This window comes from Chenopodium quinoa, unplaced genomic scaffold (genome assembly GCF_001683475.1).
Source record: "Chenopodium quinoa cultivar QQ74 unplaced genomic scaffold, ASM168347v1, whole genome shotgun sequence".
NCBI lineage: Eukaryota > Viridiplantae > Streptophyta > Magnoliopsida > Caryophyllales > Amaranthaceae > Chenopodium > Chenopodium quinoa.
The window spans coordinates 94,411-118,662 of NW_018744504.1; the positions used below are offsets into that span (position 1 = coordinate 94,411).

Below are 24,252 nucleotides of genomic sequence, written 5' to 3' on the forward strand. Positions count from 1 at the left end.
CAATTTTTATCGCAGCAAGCCAATTGGTGCCCGTTTTTGAGCCATTGATTTTCTCCATCAGTTCATGGCTTAGAAGAATATTATCCGTCATTACACGGCCTTGGACAAGGGTTGTTTTGGAGGATAGAGAAGAGAACATGTCTATTTAAGAGAGAGAAAGCACACTTTATGTTTATGAAGTCTAGATGCGGAATAATGTATTAAACCAATTACTTACTAAGTGGATCTTGGAACTACCTATAGAAAAATATTTAATTTAATTTAATTTTATAATTATTATTTTTGGGCAAAATTTTCAGAGTAGCATTTCCATCCCCAAATATCACTTTCTTATTATTAATATATCTTTAATGATATGAGGTCCCAATAATTTTCTATGAACAAAGAAAAACAAAAATGTAAAGTGTACAAAAAAAAAATAAAATAAAATAAAATTAGTTTCGTTATTCCTATACAGAGCTTCTATAATAAAAGAATATACAGATTTCCTACACCTTAAATTCATTTCATTAATACTCACATATCATTGCCTAACTACACAAGTAGTGACATATTGATATTTTGAGTACTATAATACAGTGAAACAGAAATAACAAAGCAGAGGTCTTTGAAAGCACCATACAACATTGGGTTCTTACCAAGGATTCCAAAAGCTAGAACCGGTGGCGGCAAATGAACAGGTGATAACCTTCTCGTGACAAACTCAACCCTATGAGTAGCTGCTGAACCGAGGCTTCGTACTCACCCCCCTAAAGAAAATACCTTACAATTTTTGCTACAACCACTCACATTGAGTCCTAAACTAAGTTTCTACATCTAATTCACTTGAGTCATTTTTTTAATCATTATTGGAAGGGTCAGAATTAATTATTAATTTCCGTTGAGTCCTAAACTAAGTTTCTACATCTTTCAGTTTTCTTTTCTCAAGTTCAAGTTGCTTGCAGTTCTCCTCATGTGCTCGGTTGAACATTCTGGTGAAATTGAGCAGAGTTGTGACAACTACAATAAAACATGACAGAAGTGAACCAGATAGATCACTTTACATATATGTCAATATGCAACACAAAGAAAGTTGTATAGTGGTTATGGCCTGTTTGATAGTTAGTAATATTATGATTTAATATGATTTTTTAAGTCTCAATACCTAGTACCCATGGTAATGTTAGACTGTTACCTTCCTTAAATACCTCTTTTTCTTCACAAAATATCATTACCATTAAAAAGGTGGTACTCTGTGTTATGAAGTTTATGAACAAAAACAAATGTTTGGAGAATTGGAGGTAGAGTTTCAATAATAAGGTAATGAACATAAGATTCGGATTTCCTAACATAGTTGCATATAATTCTATATTCACTCCCAATAATTATGACCGCTTACAAAACGTGTAATTAGATGCATGCTCCCCCCACCCCCCTCCCCCACAAAAAACACACGCACAATCTATATCCATTCATCTAAATGTGTAGACGGTGTAGTTAAATGCCTGGTAATGAACACAAGATTTCCTAACAAAATTACATACAAATCTAAGCTATATTCATTCCCATTAATTATGACCGCTTACCAAGTGTGTAGTTAGATGAATACCCCCCCTCCCCCAAAAACACACACAAACACAAAAAGCAGGCATGTCACTCTAGCATCATTAATGAACATCCGACTTGTTGGCACCTTCGTACACAAAAATTATTTCCCCACCGAGAATATAACTATAGAAGTCAAGCCATTATTAAACCATAGGGTTGTAATTTCAATTTGTTCACATTCTTTTAGAAATTATATGAGGAAAATTACAAGATCAAAACTTTACCCATAAACATGAAGCAAATAATTACTACCTCCGTTACAGATTATGTGCAACGATTAGACATTTTTCCTCTCTGCTTTATGTCAAATCGTTGCACATAACCTGTAACGGAGGTAGTACTATTATTATCTCTTCAATTATTTTTCCACATTGCTTCCTAATTCTACCGAATAAGGATGCAACTAGATTCATTGGAAGAAGACAATACCTTGCTCAAATGGGCAACAAGCTGGATCTTCCCCAAAGTACACTATTAAAGTGTCAACATTTCTACCCTGCATACCATTGATTGTGTGAGTCAACAATTTAAGCTTATAGACAGAAACATCAACAATGAAAGAAAGCACAAGGCTTTAGACGTACAACACGAGAGTAAAGTGATGCCAGCGAGCGCACCTCTGCCTCAGCAATATAGAGAAACTCCTTGAGATTCTGAAAATTTAAAAGAAAGTACAATTGGAGGCACCTAAAATGAAAGGGAGTGACATTATGTGAATCGACACTCTTACCACTAGCCTTATAAAAGTATATCAAGTACAGATTCAATTTTGATTAATTCTATGAGTTATTTTCCAAAATTATTTCCTTCTTTCTGGAAAGTATTCTGATCACAAGTCTGCTGAAAATTATAGGTGAAGCATTTTAGAAAAATTCCAAAGGAATTACCCACATTAATATCTTAACCCATAATAGAGACAAAAACTATAATGCTATGGATGATAGGTTCCTATTGTTTGTTCCATATAATTTAGAAAAATTCTAGATGATGACCTCCAGTTTGTGAATTTCCAAAAGAGATTTTTATAAATCACAAACCATCTAGAATTTCCCTATAATTTAAGTGCTCTAAGTTGCAGTTTCAACCAATAAAAGACCCTGTGTTAAAGGGCAATTATCACACTTACAAACCAGTTGAGATTTTTTGGAAAAAAAAAAAAAATAACTAGTAACATCATTAATGATATGAATGTGTGTAATAGGCTCTGATGAGAACATTAGAAAGGTCTTTTCTTCCAGACCATTAGGAAAACAAGGTTCAACAAATACACAGCAATAATTGTAGAGAGAGTATCATGGGGTAGTTGACTAGTCACTATTCCACAGTGACATATTAACCACACACCTTTAATCCGTGGTGTATTAACAAAATTATGTTTTCCTATATTTTGCTAAGCAATAGGAAGAGCTGCATCTGATGATATTAATCAAGAATATCACAATTATGTACAATATTTTTTTTTTTGATACAGCTAAACAATGGGGGATGAATTAAAAACTTTAATTTTACTACCTTCCGAAATGCATCTGAGATGGGCCCATCATTCTCCGACATGGACAATTCCTGCACAACCTTTTCCAGCCCTTTGTTAACTGCTTGCATCTCCTCTGCCAAAAATTTTTGTTGGATCTGATTGGAGGTTTTATTTTATCAGAACCAGTGCAACAACAGATTCTGCCAATGGAAACTGAGAGGTGTACCTTTGTAGCTGGTTCAATGCTAGCAAAATCCTTTGAGAAATCTAGGAGCTCTGGAAGTTTTTCAGAGATCACCTATGAACCATCAGCAAAATAAAGGAAAAATATTGGGCTTAGAAGTACTTAACACAAAACCAAAGGATCTTATAGCAACTAACACATTAATGTCAAGTAAAACACCTGTACACCACAGATGCTACCTCAGTCACATATTACAACAGATCATTCAATCACAACATAAAAACACAATATTTTTTTTAAAAAAACCTTCATGATGCCATACATAAAGACTGAAAAACCCTCTTAAACTTTTTCACTCTTTTCCACGCTCGTCACCACCCAATAACAACTGCCACCAAATTTCCGATCATCAAGAGTCCGACAATCAGGTGGGACCAATTCTGAAAGCAACAGTCTGCATACACCTTGGAGGCTGAGGAGGTATCTTCCATGTCGTTGAATGAGTTAAATTGTTTTATTTTACAAAAAATAAGATAGGCAGTTGGTTTTTGCAACTACACCATAGTATAGATGTATCCTGTATGTCTTATGCGCCTATAACAATATACCATGATAAAAAACATGTAAACAAGGTGCCAGCACAATGGCAAAGGCGCATAACACAGTCACCTATATTATGGCAAATAAATATTAACTCGGAATTCTCATAATTCGTGTTCAAATTTACAAATATTGACAAATCGTTTTAATTGATAAATTGGTGGCAGTGGGCTTCGGTGAATATTGGTCACAAGGTGGTGGCTAATGGGGTGGAGAGAGAGAGAGAAAAAGGGGGGGGGGGCTACACTGAAGAGAGAAACAAGGCTAAGAGAGTATAGGAGAGATTGGAATTAAATAAAGGCGTTTTGATCATTTAATATGGCGTCATGATTAAATTCATGGTGGCATTTAGTTACCCCTAAAAGAACAAAAGAAACTTAATATTGCATATGATTAAATTAATTATACATTTTGGTGCATACATAACATTTTATCCATGCAGTACAGACATAAACAAGAAATCAAGTCCTTGAATAAATTTTTATTTGCAAAAACTGCAATCATGCTAGAAGCTCTCAAGTACAAATACAAATCAATTCCATGCAGCTTGAGTATAAGCAAAGGGAATGACGACATAGGGCCCCAAGACCCAGAGAAAAAGCGTGTTGGTTTCTAATACTTTAACTTTTCTTGCTATTAGACGTTAGCTGATGACCACTGGGATTATGGGCTCTGGCACTCTGAAATGAACTGAACTAGAAAGGAACCTTGGAAAAATTCAATAAGCTAATTACCCAAATTGTGAACTAGAAAGGAACCTTGGAAAAATTCAATAAGCTAATCACCCAAATTGAGCACAAAACCTTTCCAGCCCCTGAAATATGAACAAGGAAACATATCCTTAATGGGATAGTCTCTACTATCATACAGGTGTGCTGCATGGCTGTGGCTCATTATGATGAGCAGGCAAGGGGCCTCCTATTCTGAACCAATCTTTATCTACTACGTAATTTTTCTGGGCAAGGACAAATTAAGCTGAAAAAAGCGGAAAAGGACTTTTAGCTTCACTGAAAGGATCGAAATCACATTTGTAGGATTAAACTTTTTCTGTATAAGTTGAAGGGAACTGCCTTAGCATGTACCACCAAAACTAACACTCGAATAAAATATTGGCAGAATTAAATATTTTAGGTTCAGTAGAAAAGGATGTTGTAACTAAGCTGGAGGCACTTTTTAACGAGTGACTTTTTTGAATCAGGGATACCGACTTAGCATTGGGCTTCATTCTTTACCTGGTCTTGGATTGAAGATTAACCAAAGCAAATCCCACTGTTTCAAAGTCTACTCTGTCCACATGGATCTAGGACTCCTAATTATTACATGAATGAAGCCAATGGACTGATAAAGTGATAAGTATTACACCAAGAATGGACAGATGTGAGACTGGCACTAGCTCTTAATATGGGCTTTCTAATATGGCCACATAATAACTTTTTCTATGATCATAAATGAAATCATTTATGGCTCCGTGATAGATATAGATATATCAAATATTTACTGTAATCTTATTGTTTTTAAAAGGGAACACTGCCAAAGCAAGGAAAAGTACTTGTGGAACTGAAGGGGACATATCTTTGTTTTTCTATGCTATCATTTTGTTTTAAACTTTGAGCCTATGTTACTTGGACTCGGATGAAGTGTCAAATTAGACACGGGTGTCCAAGCATCGGACTCGCCCATTTTCTTGAAAAAAGTTGTGTTTTTAGTTAAAAATGAAGTGTCCAAGTGTCGGTGTCGGTGTCCAACACGAGTCGTGTCGACACGGACACGTGAGGTAAATGAAAGAGTCCGAGTAACATAGCTTTGAGCATTGCATTTTGTATGTAAGTGATTTTAACAAAATACTTCAGCAAATCATTTCTTATGAAACCAGACATTTTCCTATACCTTGCAAAGATAGTGCATTAGAGTCATCTTGTTATTACGTGCACGGGTTTCGGTGAGCTTCAGCAGGCTATCAAACCGAAAACCAACAGCAGAACCTAGCATTAAAAAAAATTATCAAATCAATGTTTTGAAACTAAATAACTTTGATGTAAATGCCATTTCTAGGTGAAAGACAAGGGCATATGAAACAATTATGTAATACTTGAAATGAAAAACTCTGATCAACATTTCATCACAGCCAAAAGAGACCCCATTTTTATCCATGCACCCAGGAAAAAGTGACACCATTAATACTTATTCAGATACTCCTCTAAAACCATGCCCATTTACTTTTACTGCAATAATTTATGTATTTAACACTAGAAAAATCTCTTGTACACTACTGGCTTCAAGTACTATCTTCTCTGCAAAATTAGAGGATTGGAGATCAAGCATTCAAGAAACAAGCTCTTGCATGAAAACATAATAGCCCACCAATACTTGTGAGCTATTTCTAACAGCCCCAATACACATTCATTATCACAACAGCACCATTGGAAACCAGAAGTCAGGGTCACCACTCCTCATAGAAAAACTCTGTTTTAATGGATGGATACAAGTGGAGGATAACATCTAAAAGGAATTCTCTTTTAGAAATAAAGAACATTTTTCCACATGTTTACATGTTTTCAAAATCCACTTCAGAGCTTGAATAGGAAGAAAAAAAAAACATAGGAACTATTGGCAATTGAATCCATGAGATTAAATTTATACATTCACGAAATTCTACAAACCAAAAAGGAACAATGATTGGCTAGGAAATAAAAACAGGCCTTAATGGCAAATTATCAAAATGATCATTCCAAAAATAGCATCTCAATAATCCCCAATATTGCATTTATATCTATGACCATCAATTTCTACTACCTTTATGGCAAACCAAGCTTAAGATGTACACAATTCGACCTAAATTTTCAAATTCAGTGATTTTTTTCTTCCAAAATTCAAACTCAATATTCAATTTGTGATTTGTGGAAAGTCACTATTGGTATTTAATTTTTACATAGCCTCTCAAAATTTCCTTTGACCATAGTACTGAAACATCATCCACAAGGGCGCTAGGGGACTTCCTAGCAATCAAAATTATTATAAAAAATCACCAGCGAGGATCGATTCAGGATTTCAGGGAAAGGGCATTTCCTTTAAAAAATCCTATATGGTTTGACACTAAAAATTAATTTTGCATCACTTGCATGCATAAATCAATGGGAATCGGATACAACTTACCCCTAGCTGTACCCTGGTTTAATGCATTTCCCAGTGATAGAACTGTTTGCATAATTCGTTTGAGTTTCATCGAACTTCTGATCTGGAGAACAAAAATTGTTGCATGACTAAGATAGTGATAAAATAGTGGTGAATTGGTGATACATAGCCATATATCACAGCATCGGAATAAGGGGGAATATAAAATTAAAGCCAACCTACAGTCAAGGATTATAAAAAAAAAATTATAGTGAAAAAGTAAAAAACACAGACTTAATTAATTAGTAATTACTTGCCTGATCTGCAGCAGAATTCACGACGTTGAGGCTCTTCCTAAGATCAGAAGCCTAAATCAGAAAACAGTAATCAAAATTGTGCAGTAAAGATAGTTTTTAAAGCCAGGAGTATACACACTTACCTGATTACTAAACTGCATCTTAAATGCGAAAACTCTTAGCTTAGCCTCCACTCTTGGCACTCGCATTAATTCTAATAATAGCTGTCATGAAATGGTAATCATTAAACAACAAAAAGTCAAAAACCTCGCATAAGTCCTGTTGGGAAGAGGTCTTGGTGGTCCAGAATCTCCAGCTATATGCAACCTCACACACTAAATAGACAAAAGTTATTTGAGAAAGACCCTTACAATTACCTCTTCGAAGGAAACTGCATTAGATGAAATTGTGGAGGCAATAAAGCTCTCGTTTCCAATATTTTTTTACTCAGACAGAGGCTCTAAAGTTACGTGTCATAATAAGTGTCACAAGGAGTATTATAATAATACTAATATATTGTAGATAAGACTACAAGATATAAACCCTGATCATGATATTATGACCTAGTTTATAGATAGAGAATACAAGTAGTATCTAGCTCTTATATGGAGTTTGCATATATGGGTACCTGCTACTCCGTAATTGCTTTTTTCTTGTAAGTTGACTTATTCATGTAGCCTAACAGCCAACATCATGATAGGTAAACACATGGCTTAACAGGCTAACAGCTTCTGCTTTCTAGATAACTTTTGCTTGCTTCACCAAAGGGTGTCTAATGAGCACATAAACAACTAAAACTTAAATCAGGCTTTATAACCATGTGATGAGTTATTTAGTTCGGCACAGATCACATATTGGTCTGTTTTCTTGTGCTCTGTTTTCTTGTTATTCAAGTTGGGTCAGTTTTTCACTTACAAGTTGGGTAAAAAAGCCAAATGAACCAACCAATATAAAAAATACCAAGATAAATTTTTTGGTGGGAAGACTGGGAAGTTAATCATATGAATCATGAAGACTAGATTATTTATCATCAGGATGTATAAACATAGTCCAAACCTCTTAACAAATAAACCCAAACAAAATATGAATTTAGACATCAATACGACAAAAGCACTATATGCAACCCATGAATAATTGCCGGCTTTTGAATTAGTTGGGCTCCAACAACAAAGAGAAATAGCCTTAAAGAAAACTAGCATACCTGTTCACACTTCCCAAGCTTATCAACCTGTCCTTTGTATCCCTTTGTACATTAGCCAAAATAAATCTTGTTAGCATTTTATGATATTTGATATAAATTAAAGGTGAAATTACAAGAAAAAAAAATGATGACCTGATATATCCCATTGAAGTTATTAATCCTTGTGAGACCATAATACAATAACACACACAATTTTTAAACTTTTCATTACAGATGTTTGATAAGAGTTGCAAAAGACCGACCTTAAGTAGCTCCATATCCTCTTTGGTCGGGCAAAACTTTATGAGGTTCTCAACTTGATCAATGTCCAAAGAAGAATCTTCTAGAGAAAGGATATAAGCCTATAAGGTCAAACATATTTTATGTGAAATTGGACCATACATAAGTTCAACAACATTATCAGGTAGATGATATTAAACAAAAACTGAAAATAATGCACCATTAATTAAATTCTTTGTTTTTTGTTTACGATTTAAAAAAATCATTAATAATAAGCCATAGTGCATCTACAAAGATTATCGAGATCTATAAAACACAAAAGATCAAGAGAATTAACAAAAATTTTATGATCAAAAGAATTTTTAGCATATTTGAACACAACTCCAGCTTCACTACTTCAAGCTCAACTCCTCAATGTATCTCCAAAACCTTGAAAAATACTTTAAGTGAATTTGACCATTTTAAAATACTATGAATCAAAATTAGGTATTTAATATTAAAACAATAATAATATAAAAAGATAATTTTCTTGGTACAAAAGATCAGTTTCTCCTTCCTAATGCAAAATTTATAAATAGGGTTATTATGTAACTTCTTTTCAGGATTCAGAGTTAGGAACAAATTGAATTGAATAATGCAATTTTTTTATGTAATAAATCAAATCGACTCAAATATTTTCTAGGGCGGGCATTCTTTAGTAATGCAAGAGACATCGTATGCATACAAGATGACAATTGGACATATTTGGTAGGGGTTCAACAGACCAAATGTATTAGTTGAACATTTGAAATAGATCAGCATACCGTCAGTTCTTTTAATGGAACTTTGACTTTTGAGAGCATGATCTCACAATTATAAGCTCGCCGATGATCAACCTGTAAGAGACAATCAAATATAAGTACAGGTAGTGACAATCAAGGAAGGAAAAGGTTGTTTCCTATCGAACAAGTATACATGAAATTGTAATTTGTAAATATCTGAAAATAGTGAAAGAGTAAGCCATAAAAAAGAACAGAAACAAAAATAAAATATTTTTTAAAAAAATAAACGAAAAGAAAAGCCAACTAAAAGGTGTAAAAACATGTCCCATCTAGGAATGGCAACGGATCGGATTCGGGTCGGATGTGGCTAAATCCGAATCCGATCCGTTTAGTAAACGGACCCTGGACTCGGATCCGAATCCGAGTCCGAAAAATCCGAGTCCGAATCCGATCCGACTTGTAATTTTCGGATCCGAATCCGGTCCGTTTATTCGAACCTCCGAAATGATCCGAATATTTTTTTTTTATTTTTAATTTTTGTAATGTCATATACCTATAATTGCTTGCATTGTCATACTAATTAAAGTATAAACATAACATATTTAAATTATAAATTAAGTTACATAACAAAATTTTGCTACAAAACAAGCAAATAATTGTCCCAAGTTATAGAGCATATGCTTATACTCTTGGATTCGGACTCGGATCGGACTCCGTCGGACTTTGCGTAGGGTCCAAGTCCGATCCACCTCCTATTCGGATTCGGATCTATTTTATCGGATTCGGACTAATTTTAAACGGATTCGAATCGGATTTTATCCTTCGGATCGGATCGGATTCGAATCGAACTCGGTTTAAATTGCCATCCCTACTCCCATCCATAAACATGATGGCTCTTGCAATCGACCCCCTCTCTTGGGGATAAGTCTGGTGAAAAAGAGGGAAAAATTATAGTGAACATTTAGTATTGATAAATCATATATAAATTGCATGTGAATTATGTAAACATCTAAAAAGTGTGAACCCAAAATTGGGGCATGCGTTTTACAGCTAATGCTGAAAATCACAAAGATCTACAGCAGTCAAAGCTTGAAAGAATGCTGCACAATGAATAATCATCAAACAATCACAGTATACCACACATAAAAATAAAACAATGAATCCATGAATCAAAAAGCATATCACAGAGGGAAGATAATTAGATGAGTGAAAGAAAACAGCTTATTTCCTATCAGATATAAAGAAGATCATCCTTCTAATGGTCACTTGACTTACCTTACTTAGACAAAATTATCGACAACCATTACAATTACTCAGAATCAATATAATTGAATAATAGGTTCAGAAGCAAACCTACTCCTACTAACTCAAAGGCTACGCAAATAAAAAATAACCAATTCAGTTATAGTAGTGAATAGGGGTTAAACAGATTTCTTGGAGTTGCTAGTCATGTACCAACACTTCAGCTACAATGGACAGGTTCTTGATCTTCTTGGAAGCTTAGACAAAACACCAAACCAAGAAAGAGCTTCCCAAGTGTTCCTTGTCTTCCGTTTCCTTTTCCCCTGCTGACAGATATTTTCTGCCATCATTTTTAAATTCTTTTTTGGGTAGAGAATTATGTTTCTTACTAAGTAACCAATTACCTAATCATTCTTTGTCTCTGCCAGCAGAACTATTTGGCTGTTGCGGGAAACTTTAAAGTTAATCCAGCATAGTTACACCAAACTAGAAGATGGAGAAAAAAACTGATTCAGTTTAACCAAGAGCATTAAGGCTTTGTTTACTTCACCTAAAATAAGGAATTCTAGTTTGAAATTTCTAAAATCTAGTTTAGTTGATCTGATTTTTTTTTTGGTTTGATATGGTCTAATCTAATTGTCTAATTTGACTAAACTTTGACCTTAAATGTACGTCAATGTATAAGAAAAACATTACTCCATCAAGTAGAATCTTGGTAGATTCGCCTCCTTAAATGTGTATTTTTCAATCACCTAATTTTCATAGTTGCTATAAATATGAAATTAAATGTATGTGGCAATAAACAAACAAAAATAAGGTGAAGAGTTTAAAGCCTAAGAATCTCCCATTATTCACACCAATATGCATCCTCAAGTATCCATTAGCAGACACATCAATTCAACAATAACAATAACAATGTATTACTCCCAAAATGGTCTGGAGTCTTCTAACCTAAATCGTCGTGAGGAACCTTTCACAAAAAACTGAAACAATGAAAATAGAGAGTTGAATTAAAGGAACCAAATAAAGATTAATGAGAAAGTTAAAGAAATGTACAGAAAAAATTAGGGAGTGGACACATCCAGTCAATTGAAAAATATCATGTCTAGCACAAGTACCTTGTTAACCAAAAACATAAACAGTTTAAACTCTAACCAGCTGCACGATATCAGATTTGGGAGTTCCAAGACCACACTTAGACTTTCCAATGGTAGTTCCTTGATTTGAATTTGGTACTGAAGCAGAGAAGAGATTCTCCAGTTCTGACATGTCAATTTCTGGAGCACTAAAATGATAAAAACATAAAATGGCAATTGTGAGATATGATATATTTCAGAAACTACAGGCCCTACACCACATTCCTTTCCAAGCAACATACATTGAGGTCTCTCCAGACTTTTGAGTTTCCGACCAAAGACTTCCTTGCACTGCTTTAGTCAGCTTCAACCAGTGCAATGGCTTTAATTTACTTGTTTGGGAATTTTTTGGTACCAAAGAACGTGAAATACTCCGTCCCTTCATATTCAGAGAGCTTAAAGGCACTGTTGGATCTGGAATAGTACCCAACTTTGAAGCTCCATTATTTAGACCAACAGGTAGTGGAGGCGCACAAGGAACAGATGGAGAAACTTGTGGTTGCTGGGATTGAAGTCCGAGACCACGAGGAGGAGGAGGAGGTGGAGGTGTCGGGGGTGCCGGAAATGACCTTGAAGAGCCCGACTTTTGAGGTGGAAGTGGGGCTGGGGGAGGTACAGATTTTCCAATGTTCTCCTTCAAAGAAGATGCGGGAGGAAGTGGGGGAGGGGAAGGTCTAGACTTTGCTGCACTGTTTTTATATGGTGATGCAAGAGACTGGGATGGCAGAGGTCCAATTTCTTCCAGCTTATCAGAAGTTTTGGGAAGAACATCTGGTAGAGGTGGTAAGTAAACATCAGCATCATCGGTTGACTTTTCATCTAAAGAAAGTGTTGGAGGACATAGTGGCACAGCAGCAGCAAGAGGAGGAGGAGGAGGAGGTGGTGGACTAGAAAGTGTTGGCGAAGAAGGAGATTTAAGGGTTGTTTCTAGTCTTGAAGGATTCACATGTGATCTTGGAGGGGATGGAAGTGATGACGTTGCCATTTCAAAACATGGATCCTTTCTTAGAGGATTTTCTGAAGGAGATGAGAATTCTGATAGACATCCGGCCATAACGCTAGAATCTTCATGTGAAGGATAAACAGATGGATGTTTGAGAGTTGTAGGAGGTGGAAGAGGCCCACTCCTTAATGTCGGAATCTTGCTTCCTGAAGCAGTAAGCGATGACTTAGTAATTGCTGATGATTGTGATGCGACTGAAAGCATTCTTGTTTCTGGGCAGACAGCAGTTTGAGCAATTTCCCTAGGTTGATATTGAAGCAACTGGGCCAGATTGCAATCCTTCGATACTTTTTGACAAAGCAAAACCTGATCATCCTTGTCCTCAGATTTACAAAGAATGTAATATTTCTTCTCTTCCTTTGGCTTCTGATGGCTTGATCTACACATTGGACTGATATTCACAGCATCTGGAGCAGTAGCGAAGTCAAAGTGTTCGGATGTACTGTGTGGTGGTGGAACTTTTTGTATCACACTTTGAGCAGCACCAGCACTCGATTCTAGCCAATCAACATGACTAAAAAACTCCTGAACTTTAGCAAATGCTTCCATTGGAAGGCCCTCATTTTCCTCAAAGCACGACAAATTTGCAGCAACAATAGAAGCAGATGCATCCATGTCTGAAAACAGAACCTAATTACAGTAGGGATAGAAGGGAAAATCTTCTCATTAGGCAGATTGAAAATCCATCAGCTTATACCAAGCAGATAAATAACTAAACAATTGTCACTAACAGACAAACCTCTGCACTAAAATCTTTCGGAAACTTATCCTTAGTGTCCCACGGTGTATCAATTTCATCTCGATTAAGCATTAAAATGTTGGACCTTATAAAAGCTGTGTTGAACATAATACGGAACATCATGTCTTCATGCTCCATATCCTTATAGAGGCTTGTACACTCGAGAACAACATCGCCTTGGATATTACAGTTTAGATCAATTTTAACAATCATTGATTCAGCCTACACCAATTAGAAACAATTCAAAAAGCATTAATATTGGCATGCCATTAATACTGCAAGGTGTATAGGATATCACCATTATGAAGTTATGATCTTGTGAACCACTTTTGTACCGTTTATATAGTTAATTACATAAGGCTTACAGTGGCATAGAGTGAAGAGGGGGGGGGGCAAAAGTGATGTACAAAGGCAAATTGTTATTGATCTCAGTAAAAATAAAATGCAAATAGAAGGCTAAAGAAAAGATCAAATGTACTGATTGCTTATCAACAGAATTAAATGTCAAGACAAAACAATTTTGCAAGGTGGAACAATGACACCAAGGATAAACAAACAACAGAAATCTGGAGTCCTGGACTTAAAGACTTAGCAGGAAACAACAGAAAGACAAGGGCAATAAGAAGTCAAGGTTAAGGGCCAAGTTCAACAGCTACATGAGCCTACATCGAAAACGGGGGATGGCTATAAAATAGGAAGGATAAGCATTTATTCGGCTTAAAACAACCACTACATGTATTCCAATTCACAAAAAAAAAAAAAAAAAAAAAAAAAAAAAAAAAAAAAAAAAAAAAAAAAGGTAAAGGGTGGCAGAGGGGGAGGGGGAGGGGGGGAGCACACAGAAATACAAAGCATACGAGATGATGTAATGAAATGAGTGAAGCCACAAAAACAAAGATCATACTTGAAATGTAAGGGAGAAAAGAATGAAATGCTAATGTATTAGTATCAAATCAAAAAGTTGCAAATGATGTATTATCCAGAAGACTAGTAAAGTAGTAATTACAGCATGAATAAGGTTGTGTCTTACATTTATTGGCAGAAAATCACCTGGTTATATGTACGGGTAGCTTTGCACTGTTCTCGAGTTGAGAACAATAATTTTGGACTTCTATCCTCACCACCAAGAGGATCTTGTCCATAAATCCGAAATAAAGGATGACAACCCCCCTCTCCATTGAAATCAGGTATACGTCTGAAAATTATACAATCCAAAGTCAATGCCCTATCCAAGGGAGGCCACTGTAAAGCAACATTTCTCCTTGATATATATTGAAGGTATCGAAGCTGCGATGGGATGGGATTCAAAGGTGACAACAATGGCAAAAGCTCGCGAGGAGCTTGCTTGTAAACCATATCCAAAGTTCTCTGCTCCCCGGTGTATTGTTTCCTATAAATCAAAAGTGCAGCAAGCATAAAAGCGAGGACCGGCCAACCACCTCTTTCACAATGCAACAACAATACATTTTGTGGCCCTAGTGCAAGCCAACTTTCAGTTGAACGCAAAAAGTGGTGGATCAACTCCATTGAAAGGATAGGACAACCCTCATAATGCCTTGGATAATCCATTATGGTCATATCATATTCCGACATAATCTTTGATATCGCGGTTGAGGTCTCCACCTCTGCCTTCTGGAAATTAAAAACCAACAATGCAGCATCTGGAAATTGTGCCTGTAGCTCACTCACTATGCCTGCTAAGTAACCTTTATATCTCTTCTCTTCCCATGAGTCGGTAGTTAAACAACAATCAAACACTGTAAAAAATAAATTAAAATTAACAAAAATATAAATAAGTACATGATTAATATAAAAATTAAAAAATCCATTGACCTCCCTAATCTTTGGTAACAATAAAACATATACACTAAAAAGAGCAATTCTCTAAAAAAAAAAAACTAAATTATAAATTAAATTGATACCATATTTGACTTCAGATGCTCGATTAAATTTTTTTTTTTTTTTTTTAAAAAAATGATATGCAAAACAATAATTCAGTTGTTTGCTAATCATCTTCAATCAAGCAATGCTTCATAATTATAATTATTTAAAAAAAATAGTAATAAAAAAAAATACAGGCAACGAGAAATATATTTCAGTATAATTTAACTTAAAAAGCCAATAATAGAAGGATGAAGCAATATCAGTAAACTAAGAACAACAAACATAATGATGCCAATTCGAGTAAAATTGTAAATAAAACTAAAAATACAGTAAGAAAGAGAAAGACGAAGAGCGAGAAATGGAAGGATGAAGCAATATCCGTACCATACAGTCTATGAGATATCTCCAGGAGTCCGTCAATTGGCTTGCGATAGTGGAAGAGCTTGCGGAGAAGCGACATTTAATTCAATTCAATTGTTTCAACAAATCATATTCAATGGCTTTTCAACCAAAATTAGACTTAAGTTTCAAAATGAGAATACCCAAATTTGAGGTGCAATTCCAAATTCTTCGTCAAAAACCAAAAAGGGCCTTAGGGGACGACGGGACGTGGAAGTCCCGAGCGCAGGACACCACGGCATGCGATCTGCTGGCAGATTCAGTCTCGGACCCTATTTTTTATTTTTATTTTTTTTTTGGGTTTTTCTAAGCTATACCGTTAAGGTATTCGAGTTTTCAAAGTGTACCCATGTTTTTTCAAGTTTCTAATCTGTGTCCTTCAACTCCTTATATTATCAATACTAAAATGTACCCTTATTAGTGTTTTTAAGTTATTTGAGAGTGTGATTTCGTGGCTACAATTTTCATTATTAGGGTTGCGGTGGCTAAGATTTCTTTCTCCTACCATTTCCTTACCTTTTATCATCTTTCTATTAAATTTATATTTAACTTTAGGTGACGTGGAAACGCACTCTTTTCTGGGACCATTGTTGGGCAACAGATACGCCACTCCGAGATCTCACAATCAATATCATTCCTGAAAGGTTAGATGGAGCTACTGTCGAAGAACTCTTGGAGCAAGGGGTATGGATGGAAATGGGATAATTTTGCAAATTTACTCCCATCTAATATCCTTCAACTTATAGCAGCGCACAAAGTGGTTGAAAATTCTGAGTTGGGTGATCTCCGCTACTGGAAAGGATCGAAAACAGGGGGGTTCTCAATTAAATATGCTCTGACTATAATGAAAAATAATGAGCATATTGCTCAGGACCCCAAGTGGGAGTTGGCATGGACTGCCCCAGTCCAACAAAGAATCCGAGTCTTTCTCTGGCTCATCATGCACAACAGGGTGCTATGCAATGCTAACAAACTTCTAAGGCATCTCACTGATGATCCTAGATGCTTAAGATGTAGGCATAACACGGATGAGACGCTACTGCACTTATTCCGTGACTGTCCTATAGCAAGAAATATATGGATAAGTGTTGGAGGAACTGCCTTTTATCCATCCTTTTTTCAAGGGGATTTACAAAGCTGGATAACTCGCAACCTCAAAGCCGAGGGCTTAATTTTTTCTGAAAAATGGCCGACCACTTTTGCTGTATCCTTATGGTGGATATGGAAATGGCGAAACTTTGCAACTTTTGGTAGAAATGCTGAGATACCAATTGACACAGGTGGGTATTTAAGAGCCAAAATTGAAGAAACCTGGAAGGCATTTATGGGAGAAGCTGAAACTGATGTACTTCATACACATAGGACTACCAAAAAGGAGATTTTTGTTTGCTGGACTGCCCCTCCCATAGGATGGATTGCTTTGAATACTGATGGTGCAGCACGCGGATCCCCTGGCCTAGCTGATGGAGGGGGGTTCTAAGGGACTGCAGGGGCCATTTCATTAAGGGATTTGTTGCAAATTTCGGTCGCTGCAATGCCTACAAAGCCGAGGTATTAGCTCTTGAGTTGGGACTTCGACTAGCACAACAACAAGGCATTACCAAGCTAACTATTCAAATGGACAACAAAGCTTGCATCAAAGCGCTTCTAAATGACCAACTTCTAGGTGGAGAATGTGTCCACTTGTTGAATGTTTGCAGAAACATCATCAGCTCCTTTGGTAGTAATATTAGTATTTTTCATTGTTATAGGGAGGGAAATAAAGTAGCCGATAGATTGGCTAATGTAGGAATAGTCCGTGCTAAGGGAACCATGTATTTTGATGACCCCCCAATCGAAATACGTGAGACTCTTAGGGATGACTGTTTAGGAGTTACTACTCCTCGCTTTGTTTCTTAATTTTATTTGTTTTGGGCATGGACCTCCTTTGCATAAAAAAAAAAACTTTAGGTGACGTGGAAGTCCCAAGGAGGATACCATTCATTAATGGTAGTGAATTGAGGGGCACAACTTAGAAACTTGAAAAAGCATGGGTACACCTTAGAAACTCGAATATCTTAGGGGAATAGCTTAAAAAACTCATTTTTTTTTGCCACAGTTGTAAATAAATGGGGTAAAAATGTTACTCCCTCCGTTTTAAATACTTCTCCACTTTTCTTTTCCGGACGTTTTTAAATACTTGCTCCATTTCCTTTTATGGAAAGCTTTTACAATATTTAATTCATTTCTCATACTTAGTGAACCCAACATAATACTCTCTCTCCTCTTGTTCTTCCACTACTTTTGCATTTATAATTTTTTATTTTCTCAACTACCCCACTACCTCCATATATTATTACTTTCTCCAATTTCTCCTAAAACTTTGCGCATGGAGAAATGGAGCAAGTATTTAAAAACGGAGAGAGTATAAAATAATACTTATAGTCGGATTTCCATGGTTGACCTAAATTTTTGGCATTGACTCACCTGACAACCCTTTTGAGGTTATTTCGCGAGTAATAAGAAAGTTAAATAAAAAGAAGTAAAAGTGTATTCAAAAGTTAAATTTACACGAGACTTGTAAAAAAGTATAGAGAGAAAGTATTAAAAGTACATGAAAAAACAAAAATTTATATGGAAAAGCTAATTTTGCACAAATATTATTGTAAATTGATGTGTATTTTATTGCAAATAGGTCGATCATTTTAGGACTAAAATTAGGCCAAATGGGTCGAATGAACATTCGGGGACGGAAGGAGTATTATTGATACGAATAAAAAAAAAAAATTCAAAACACTAGTTTGCGATAATAATTAAGAAATACACAATAGGGGTTAACCGATTGAGTTTGCGATGAACAAATTGACCGATGTATATGTGAGAATAGTTTAAACACATGAACCTTTTTTTTCACTCCTACAATGTCTACAACCGAATCAACAAAATGTCCATATTAGTTTCTTTTTAAGTTACTCAATTCGGGTGTACTGTATTCAGTGTATCGATCCTCAAAATACCAATTATTACATTCAATAATTTCAAACATATTGACTTATTTAAAACACTTAATACGAGAGTAAATAGTATCCCATTGAAAGACTAATTACCATTTATAGTGTACTATGTAAAAACACTGAATTATTTGAGCCAATGAACTAGCTGAATTATTAGAAATTCAATGTTTCTAAAAATCACATTCCTTTTTGTGGTTGTATTATTTGCTAAGATATATATGTGGAGTACATGTATATCTTAGCAATTCACAAAAAATAGTAGCACATACATAAATTTCCAAAGGAAAAATGTCATTCAAATCATCATTTGTCATTTCGTTTATCACCACAATGGCTAGTCTAATTTCATTGTCTTTTGCTACTCCTGGAACTGCCACTTTTTACACAACATATACTCGTAAGTTTAACATACATACTCCTAACATTTCATCAATTTTTTTGTTTGATTGTTTCATCTATAAATTGTAAAAAATAAATTGTAAAAAATGTCAGGAAAAATTATTATATTTCCTTAATAAAATTTCGAGTAGTAATGGTTTAATTCGTGATTAATTTCTTTATGTACACTATTACTATGAATGAGAATTGAGAAGGCAACACACGAAGTTATGATCCTTAAATTATGATATATCATTATGGTTTATATATATAGTTAAATTGTAAAACAATGTAATTTTAACTTTATTAGTAGGGGTGGAACAATTTACGTATCTACTTTGTATTTATGAATCAAGGAAGTAACCCTACTAAATAAAACGTACATGCTATAGAGATACAAACAAATTGTTATGTATCCAATTTATTTATTGTAACTTAAGTACTCCGTATTTCAATTTTCAAGCGTGATAAATAAGCTAGTACTACGTATAAATTAACTAATTTTTTTTTGTATGGGCGTGTTGCACAATAAATATATATATATATATATATATATATATATATATATATATATATATATATATATATATATATATATATATATATATAGGATCATGTAAAAACAAGTGTTAAAATAAAAACTGAAAACTTTTAATCTGAGCCGTTCATCAAATTGTATGGCTGAGATTTCTTTCCTCTTATTTTTCAGACATTACTGAATTTCTTTCCTCTTGTTTCAGACATTAGTGAATTTCTCTCTCCTCCTTAATTTTCACGTTATTTTCTCTCTCCTCTTTATTCTCTCCTCTTTCGTACTTTATCTCTCTTCAACCAGCTTCCCTGTTACTCTCTCTACTGTGTTAAGAGCAAATTTTGGCGAAAAAACTCTAGATATCACAATTCAGGTATGATTATATTCGACAATTTGTTTGTTTTTTCACGAATTTTCAGCGATTTTTGTGATTTGATATTTGCGTTTTTTCTATTCGATTTTCATGAATTTTGCATGAGTTCGATTTTTCTGATTTGATTTTAAGAGTTTCGCATGGAGTTTGATTTTTTTGAGTTCGATTTTTGCAATTTGCTTATTTTTGCGGATCTATAGTTCGATTTTAGATTTCGAATTTCAGAGATTTAGTGTTCGAATTTAGGGTTTGATTTTAGCTAATTTTTTCAGATTTTGATTTCGAATTAATGGCGGTTTGGGATGCGAATAGCTAAAATGCGATTTATGTGTGTGTGTTTGTGTATGTATAGCCCTATGTGATCTCTATTCATGCTGCGTGCTGGTTTGTTTGGGTTTGACAGGGGTTAGATGTGTTGTTGTGCTACTTTGTGCTGCTTGTTGTATTTGCCTAGGAGCTGACTTGCTTCTGTTTGCTGCTCCTGAGTTCGATTTTTTTGATTTGATTTTAAGAATTTTGCATGGAGTTTGATTTTTTTTTTTTAGTTCGATTATTGCAAATGTAGGGTTCGATTTTTGCTTATTTTTGCGGATATATAGTTCAATTTTAGATTTCGAATTTCAGAGATTTAGTGTTCGAATTTAGGGTCTGATTTTAGCTAATTTTTGCGGATTTTGATTTCAAATTAATGGCTGTTTGGGGTGCGAATAGCTAAAATGCGATTTGTGTGTGTGTGTGTCTGTGTATGTATAGCCCTATGTGATCTCTGTTTTCTTCTGCATGCTGGTTTGTTTGGGTTTGACAGGGGTTTGTTGTGTTATATTGTGCTACTTTGTGCTGCTTGCTGTGTTTGCCTAGGAGCTGACTTGCTTCTGTTTGCTGCTCTCTGCTGCAAGGCTGTTTGTGTTGTTCTGTGAAGCTTTGTTTCTTCTGTCTGCTGCTGGCTACTTGTTTTTCAGCTTGCTATTGTTGTGGGCTGCTGTTATGCTTGGCTGTTCTCTGGTCCTGCGTTGGTGTTCCTTGATGTTGTTGTGTTCCTCTCTTACAACCTGTCTTTGCTTATTTGTGTTGCTTTGTTTGTTGTTGTGGTGTTTTGTTGTCTTGTTGTTTGCCTTTGTTTGTTTTGGCTTTGGTTGTTTCCTAGCTTGTACGTTGCTAGCTTAGTTGTACCAGATGGTGATTATGTTTCATGTGTCCGGTTTTGGAGGGGTGTTGGACTATGTTTTTTTTTGAAGTTTTGTTTAAAAAAAAGGTCACTATGCTATTAAAAGAGGCAACTACTTTGGTTTCTTTTGTTTATCTTTTCGTATGTCTTGTTACAGGGTGCAACAAGGATTTTCATTCGATTTGGATTAGATTATATTCCTATGGTGAGAACTAGAGGTGGTGTGATTTTTAAAAAAAGAAGAGGCCTTCGTAGCTTAACAGGAGGAGTTAAATTGAAAGATACAGGAGGTATGATGAATGTTTGATTTTTGGATTATTAACCTTAATATTCAATTTTTTGAATTATATGATGTTAATTTTTGAGCAATACTAACTAGTAACACCTGTTAATATACTAGTTGCTTCTATTATGATAGTCTCCTAATACTATAGGATGTAGGTCCCTATATTAATATAAAAGTTACTATATTATTAGTTCCCTATGTAACTGAAAAAGGTCAAATCATGACAATGATTATTATTTTTTAGTTATTAGTTGTTTGCTAGATGAAAATGAAGATAATTGTATATATAATTATATGCTTGTGTGTTTTTGGTATGCTTATTCTTATTTAGCTGATTTGCTTAGCATGTATCCATCTCGATGATGAAGATGAAGAGCATATTGATGGTTGAAGCAAAATGATTGATGATGATACTAACAGAGATAAAGATGCTTGTATTGAAAAAGGATTGAAAAAGAAAGCTATCACTAAGAAAAAGAAACCTTCTACTATTGATAATGCTATACCTTTGTCAACTGTGATGGAAGGAAAGAAGGGGAATGAGTCTTCTTCTTCACATGCTATTGTTTTGTCAGCTAAGAAGAGAAAGTTGGATAAAAATGAAGGTCTTAAAGTGAAGAAAGTGAAGGCAAATAAGGATAAGAACATTGTGATTCATAGGCAAGAATCTGCAATCATAGATGGTGATGTACATAATTACCCGAAGTTAATATATAGTTGCCTATTTTCGATATAATGACCTTAGAATTATGGAAATGTTGTAAATTTTGTTTCAGTCACCTTATTTTTATATATAGTGACCTTTATTTTTGTATATAGTGACCTTTATGTAAATGGTGTCAAAAACTCAGTCGATATAGTTACTTTATTTTTGTATATAGTGACCTTAATGTAAATGTTGTAAAAATTGTTATAGTTACCCTATTTTTGTATATAGTGACCTCTATGTAAATTTGGTCAAAATTGAAATAGGTACCCTATTTTTGTATATAGTGACCTTAATGTAAATATTGTAAAAATTGATATAGCTACCCTATTTTTGTATATAGTTACGTTATTTTTATATATAGTGACTCTATGTAAACATCGTCAATTTAGATAAAGTTACCTTATTTTAGCATGTAGTGACTTTTAAAATGTTGCCTTTGTAAAAAAAAAAAAAAAAAAAAAAAAAAAAAAAAAAAACCTTTAAAACGGTTGAATTGATTATATGTAAGGTTGGAATGATCTTAGGACTTTAGAACCGTCTGATCTTTTGTGCTACTAATGAATGGCTAAGATTGCTTGTTTTTAGTTTTTACCATAAGCTCTGTTTTTAGCGGAACCTCCCCGTATATATATATATATATATATATATATATATATATATATATATATATGTAGCATCTACATGCTATGGAGGTACACCGGAAGGGACTATGATAGCTGCTGCCGGTGATGAATTGTGGGACGGTGGTAAAATTTGTGGGAAATCGTTTACGGTTACATGCACGGGTCCAACGAATCCATATCCACATCCGTGCAAGGATGGGACGAGTGTTAGTGTTAAAATTGTGGATCAATGCCCTAATTGTGGTGGCACTCTTGATCTTTCTAAAGAAGCCTTTTCGACTATTGCTGATCCTGTTGCTGGGGTGATTAAAATTGATTATCAACAGTAAGTTGATAAATTAAATTAATTTCTTAATTACTCTCTTCATTCATAAATTGTTGACTAATGTTTTGAAAAATTGAGCAAAATGCTTTTATTAATTGCATCGTTGCCCTAATAGTATTATTCAATTTAATTTTTACAGGATTTGAAGTTTGTGACGCTTATATGATGATGATATACAGTGCCAATAATTCACAAAGGCATGATTTATTTGGAATGTTGTTTGTCATATTTTCGTTTACATAATTGTCAAGGAGACATTTTATAATAAAATTCAAGTAATTGATGTTATCCCTTTTTAAGTAATATGAAGTACATTAATAAGTGAAAATATATTAGCTGAGGCATCGTTTAGGCCTAACTTAATTGAATAAGCAAAAGAATGCAAGTATTTTTCTTTGAAATATACATTGGCATACATACCCTTCTATAAAAGGGGCCTACCCTAATTGATTCAAATACACATGGTAAATATCGCAACATCGTTATCTACTCTACATGACTACATCCACAAAATAGAAAAAATATATATATAAAAAAAAAAATTAAATAAATCAGATGTACAGTATATATTGTACACCTGTTATAATTACCCCTAAAATGAGCAAAAGTTACCCTAATATGAATAAATATTACCATGACATAAATATTGTACACCCGTTATAAAGTTACCCTAAAAGGAGCAAGAGGGGCAGGTATAAGGTTTGGGGATAAAAATTAAAAGATGAAAGACAAATGTTCCCAGGGAAGGAAGAGCAGAGAGGAGAAAAATTAATAAGTATAGTTAAGTAAAGTTGCTACTTATCCCAATTTAATTCCCAACTCATTCCAAACAATAGATATCATAATTTTTATACTTACTCTACCTAATAATTCCCTATCCTTATCCTACCTTTTTATCCTCATCATCCCTATCCCTGTTGCCAAACGATCCGAAAGGGAATAAAATCTATGCTAGTACATTCCCATGCTCAACATGATGAACTATATATCAAAGTTTCAAAGTCATGATTTACTACCAGCCATTATGTTGGT

The 24,252-nt window shown here is 34.5% G+C and overlaps 2 protein-coding genes and 1 long non-coding RNA gene across 11 annotated transcripts; 2 read left to right on the forward strand and 1 right to left on the reverse strand.

Annotated features, from left to right (window-relative positions):
- Window positions 1–415: 415 nt before the first annotated feature.
- On the reverse strand, window positions 416–16,362 carry LOC110698280 (formin-like protein 13). Of its 9 annotated transcripts, none has more exons than XM_021875679.1 (17): window positions 15,822–16,362; window positions 14,604–15,310; window positions 13,554–13,775; window positions 12,054–13,444; window positions 11,831–11,960; window positions 9,476–9,547; window positions 8,696–8,794; window positions 8,454–8,495; window positions 7,396–7,476; window positions 7,274–7,324; window positions 6,999–7,080; window positions 5,733–5,827; window positions 3,288–3,359; window positions 3,100–3,194; window positions 2,205–2,240; window positions 2,017–2,083; window positions 416–999 (listed from the first exon to the last, which is right to left on the reverse strand). In XM_021875679.1, exons 1-16 carry the CDS (start codon window positions 15,895–15,897, stop codon window positions 2,062–2,064), a joined length of 3,273 nt encoding a protein of 1,090 aa, XP_021731371.1. In that variant the 5' UTR covers window positions 15,898–16,362; the 3' UTR covers window positions 416–999; window positions 2,017–2,061. The 9 variants fall into 9 exon arrangements, with proteins under 9 accessions (XP_021731371.1, XP_021731369.1, XP_021731368.1 ...); XM_021875677.1 differs by having other exon boundaries at window positions 2,172–2,240; window positions 15,822–16,361; XM_021875676.1 differs by having other exon boundaries at window positions 416–971; window positions 3,100–3,216; window positions 15,822–16,361.
- Window positions 16,363–19,159: 2,797 nt separating this feature from the next.
- LOC110698325 (putative EG45-like domain containing protein 1) lies at window positions 19,160–23,224 on the forward strand. The gene is made up of 2 exons (XM_021875737.1): window positions 19,160–19,226; window positions 22,947–23,224. The coding sequence occupies exons 1-2, from the start codon at window positions 19,160–19,162 to the stop codon at window positions 23,222–23,224; spliced, it is 345 nt and encodes a 114-aa protein (XP_021731429.1).
- LOC110698281 lies at window positions 19,830–22,748 on the forward strand. The gene is made up of 2 exons (XR_002506692.1): window positions 19,830–21,567; window positions 21,908–22,748. It is a non-coding gene; the product is annotated as an uncharacterized LOC110698281 (long non-coding RNA).
- Window positions 23,225–24,252: the final 1,028 nt, after the last annotated feature.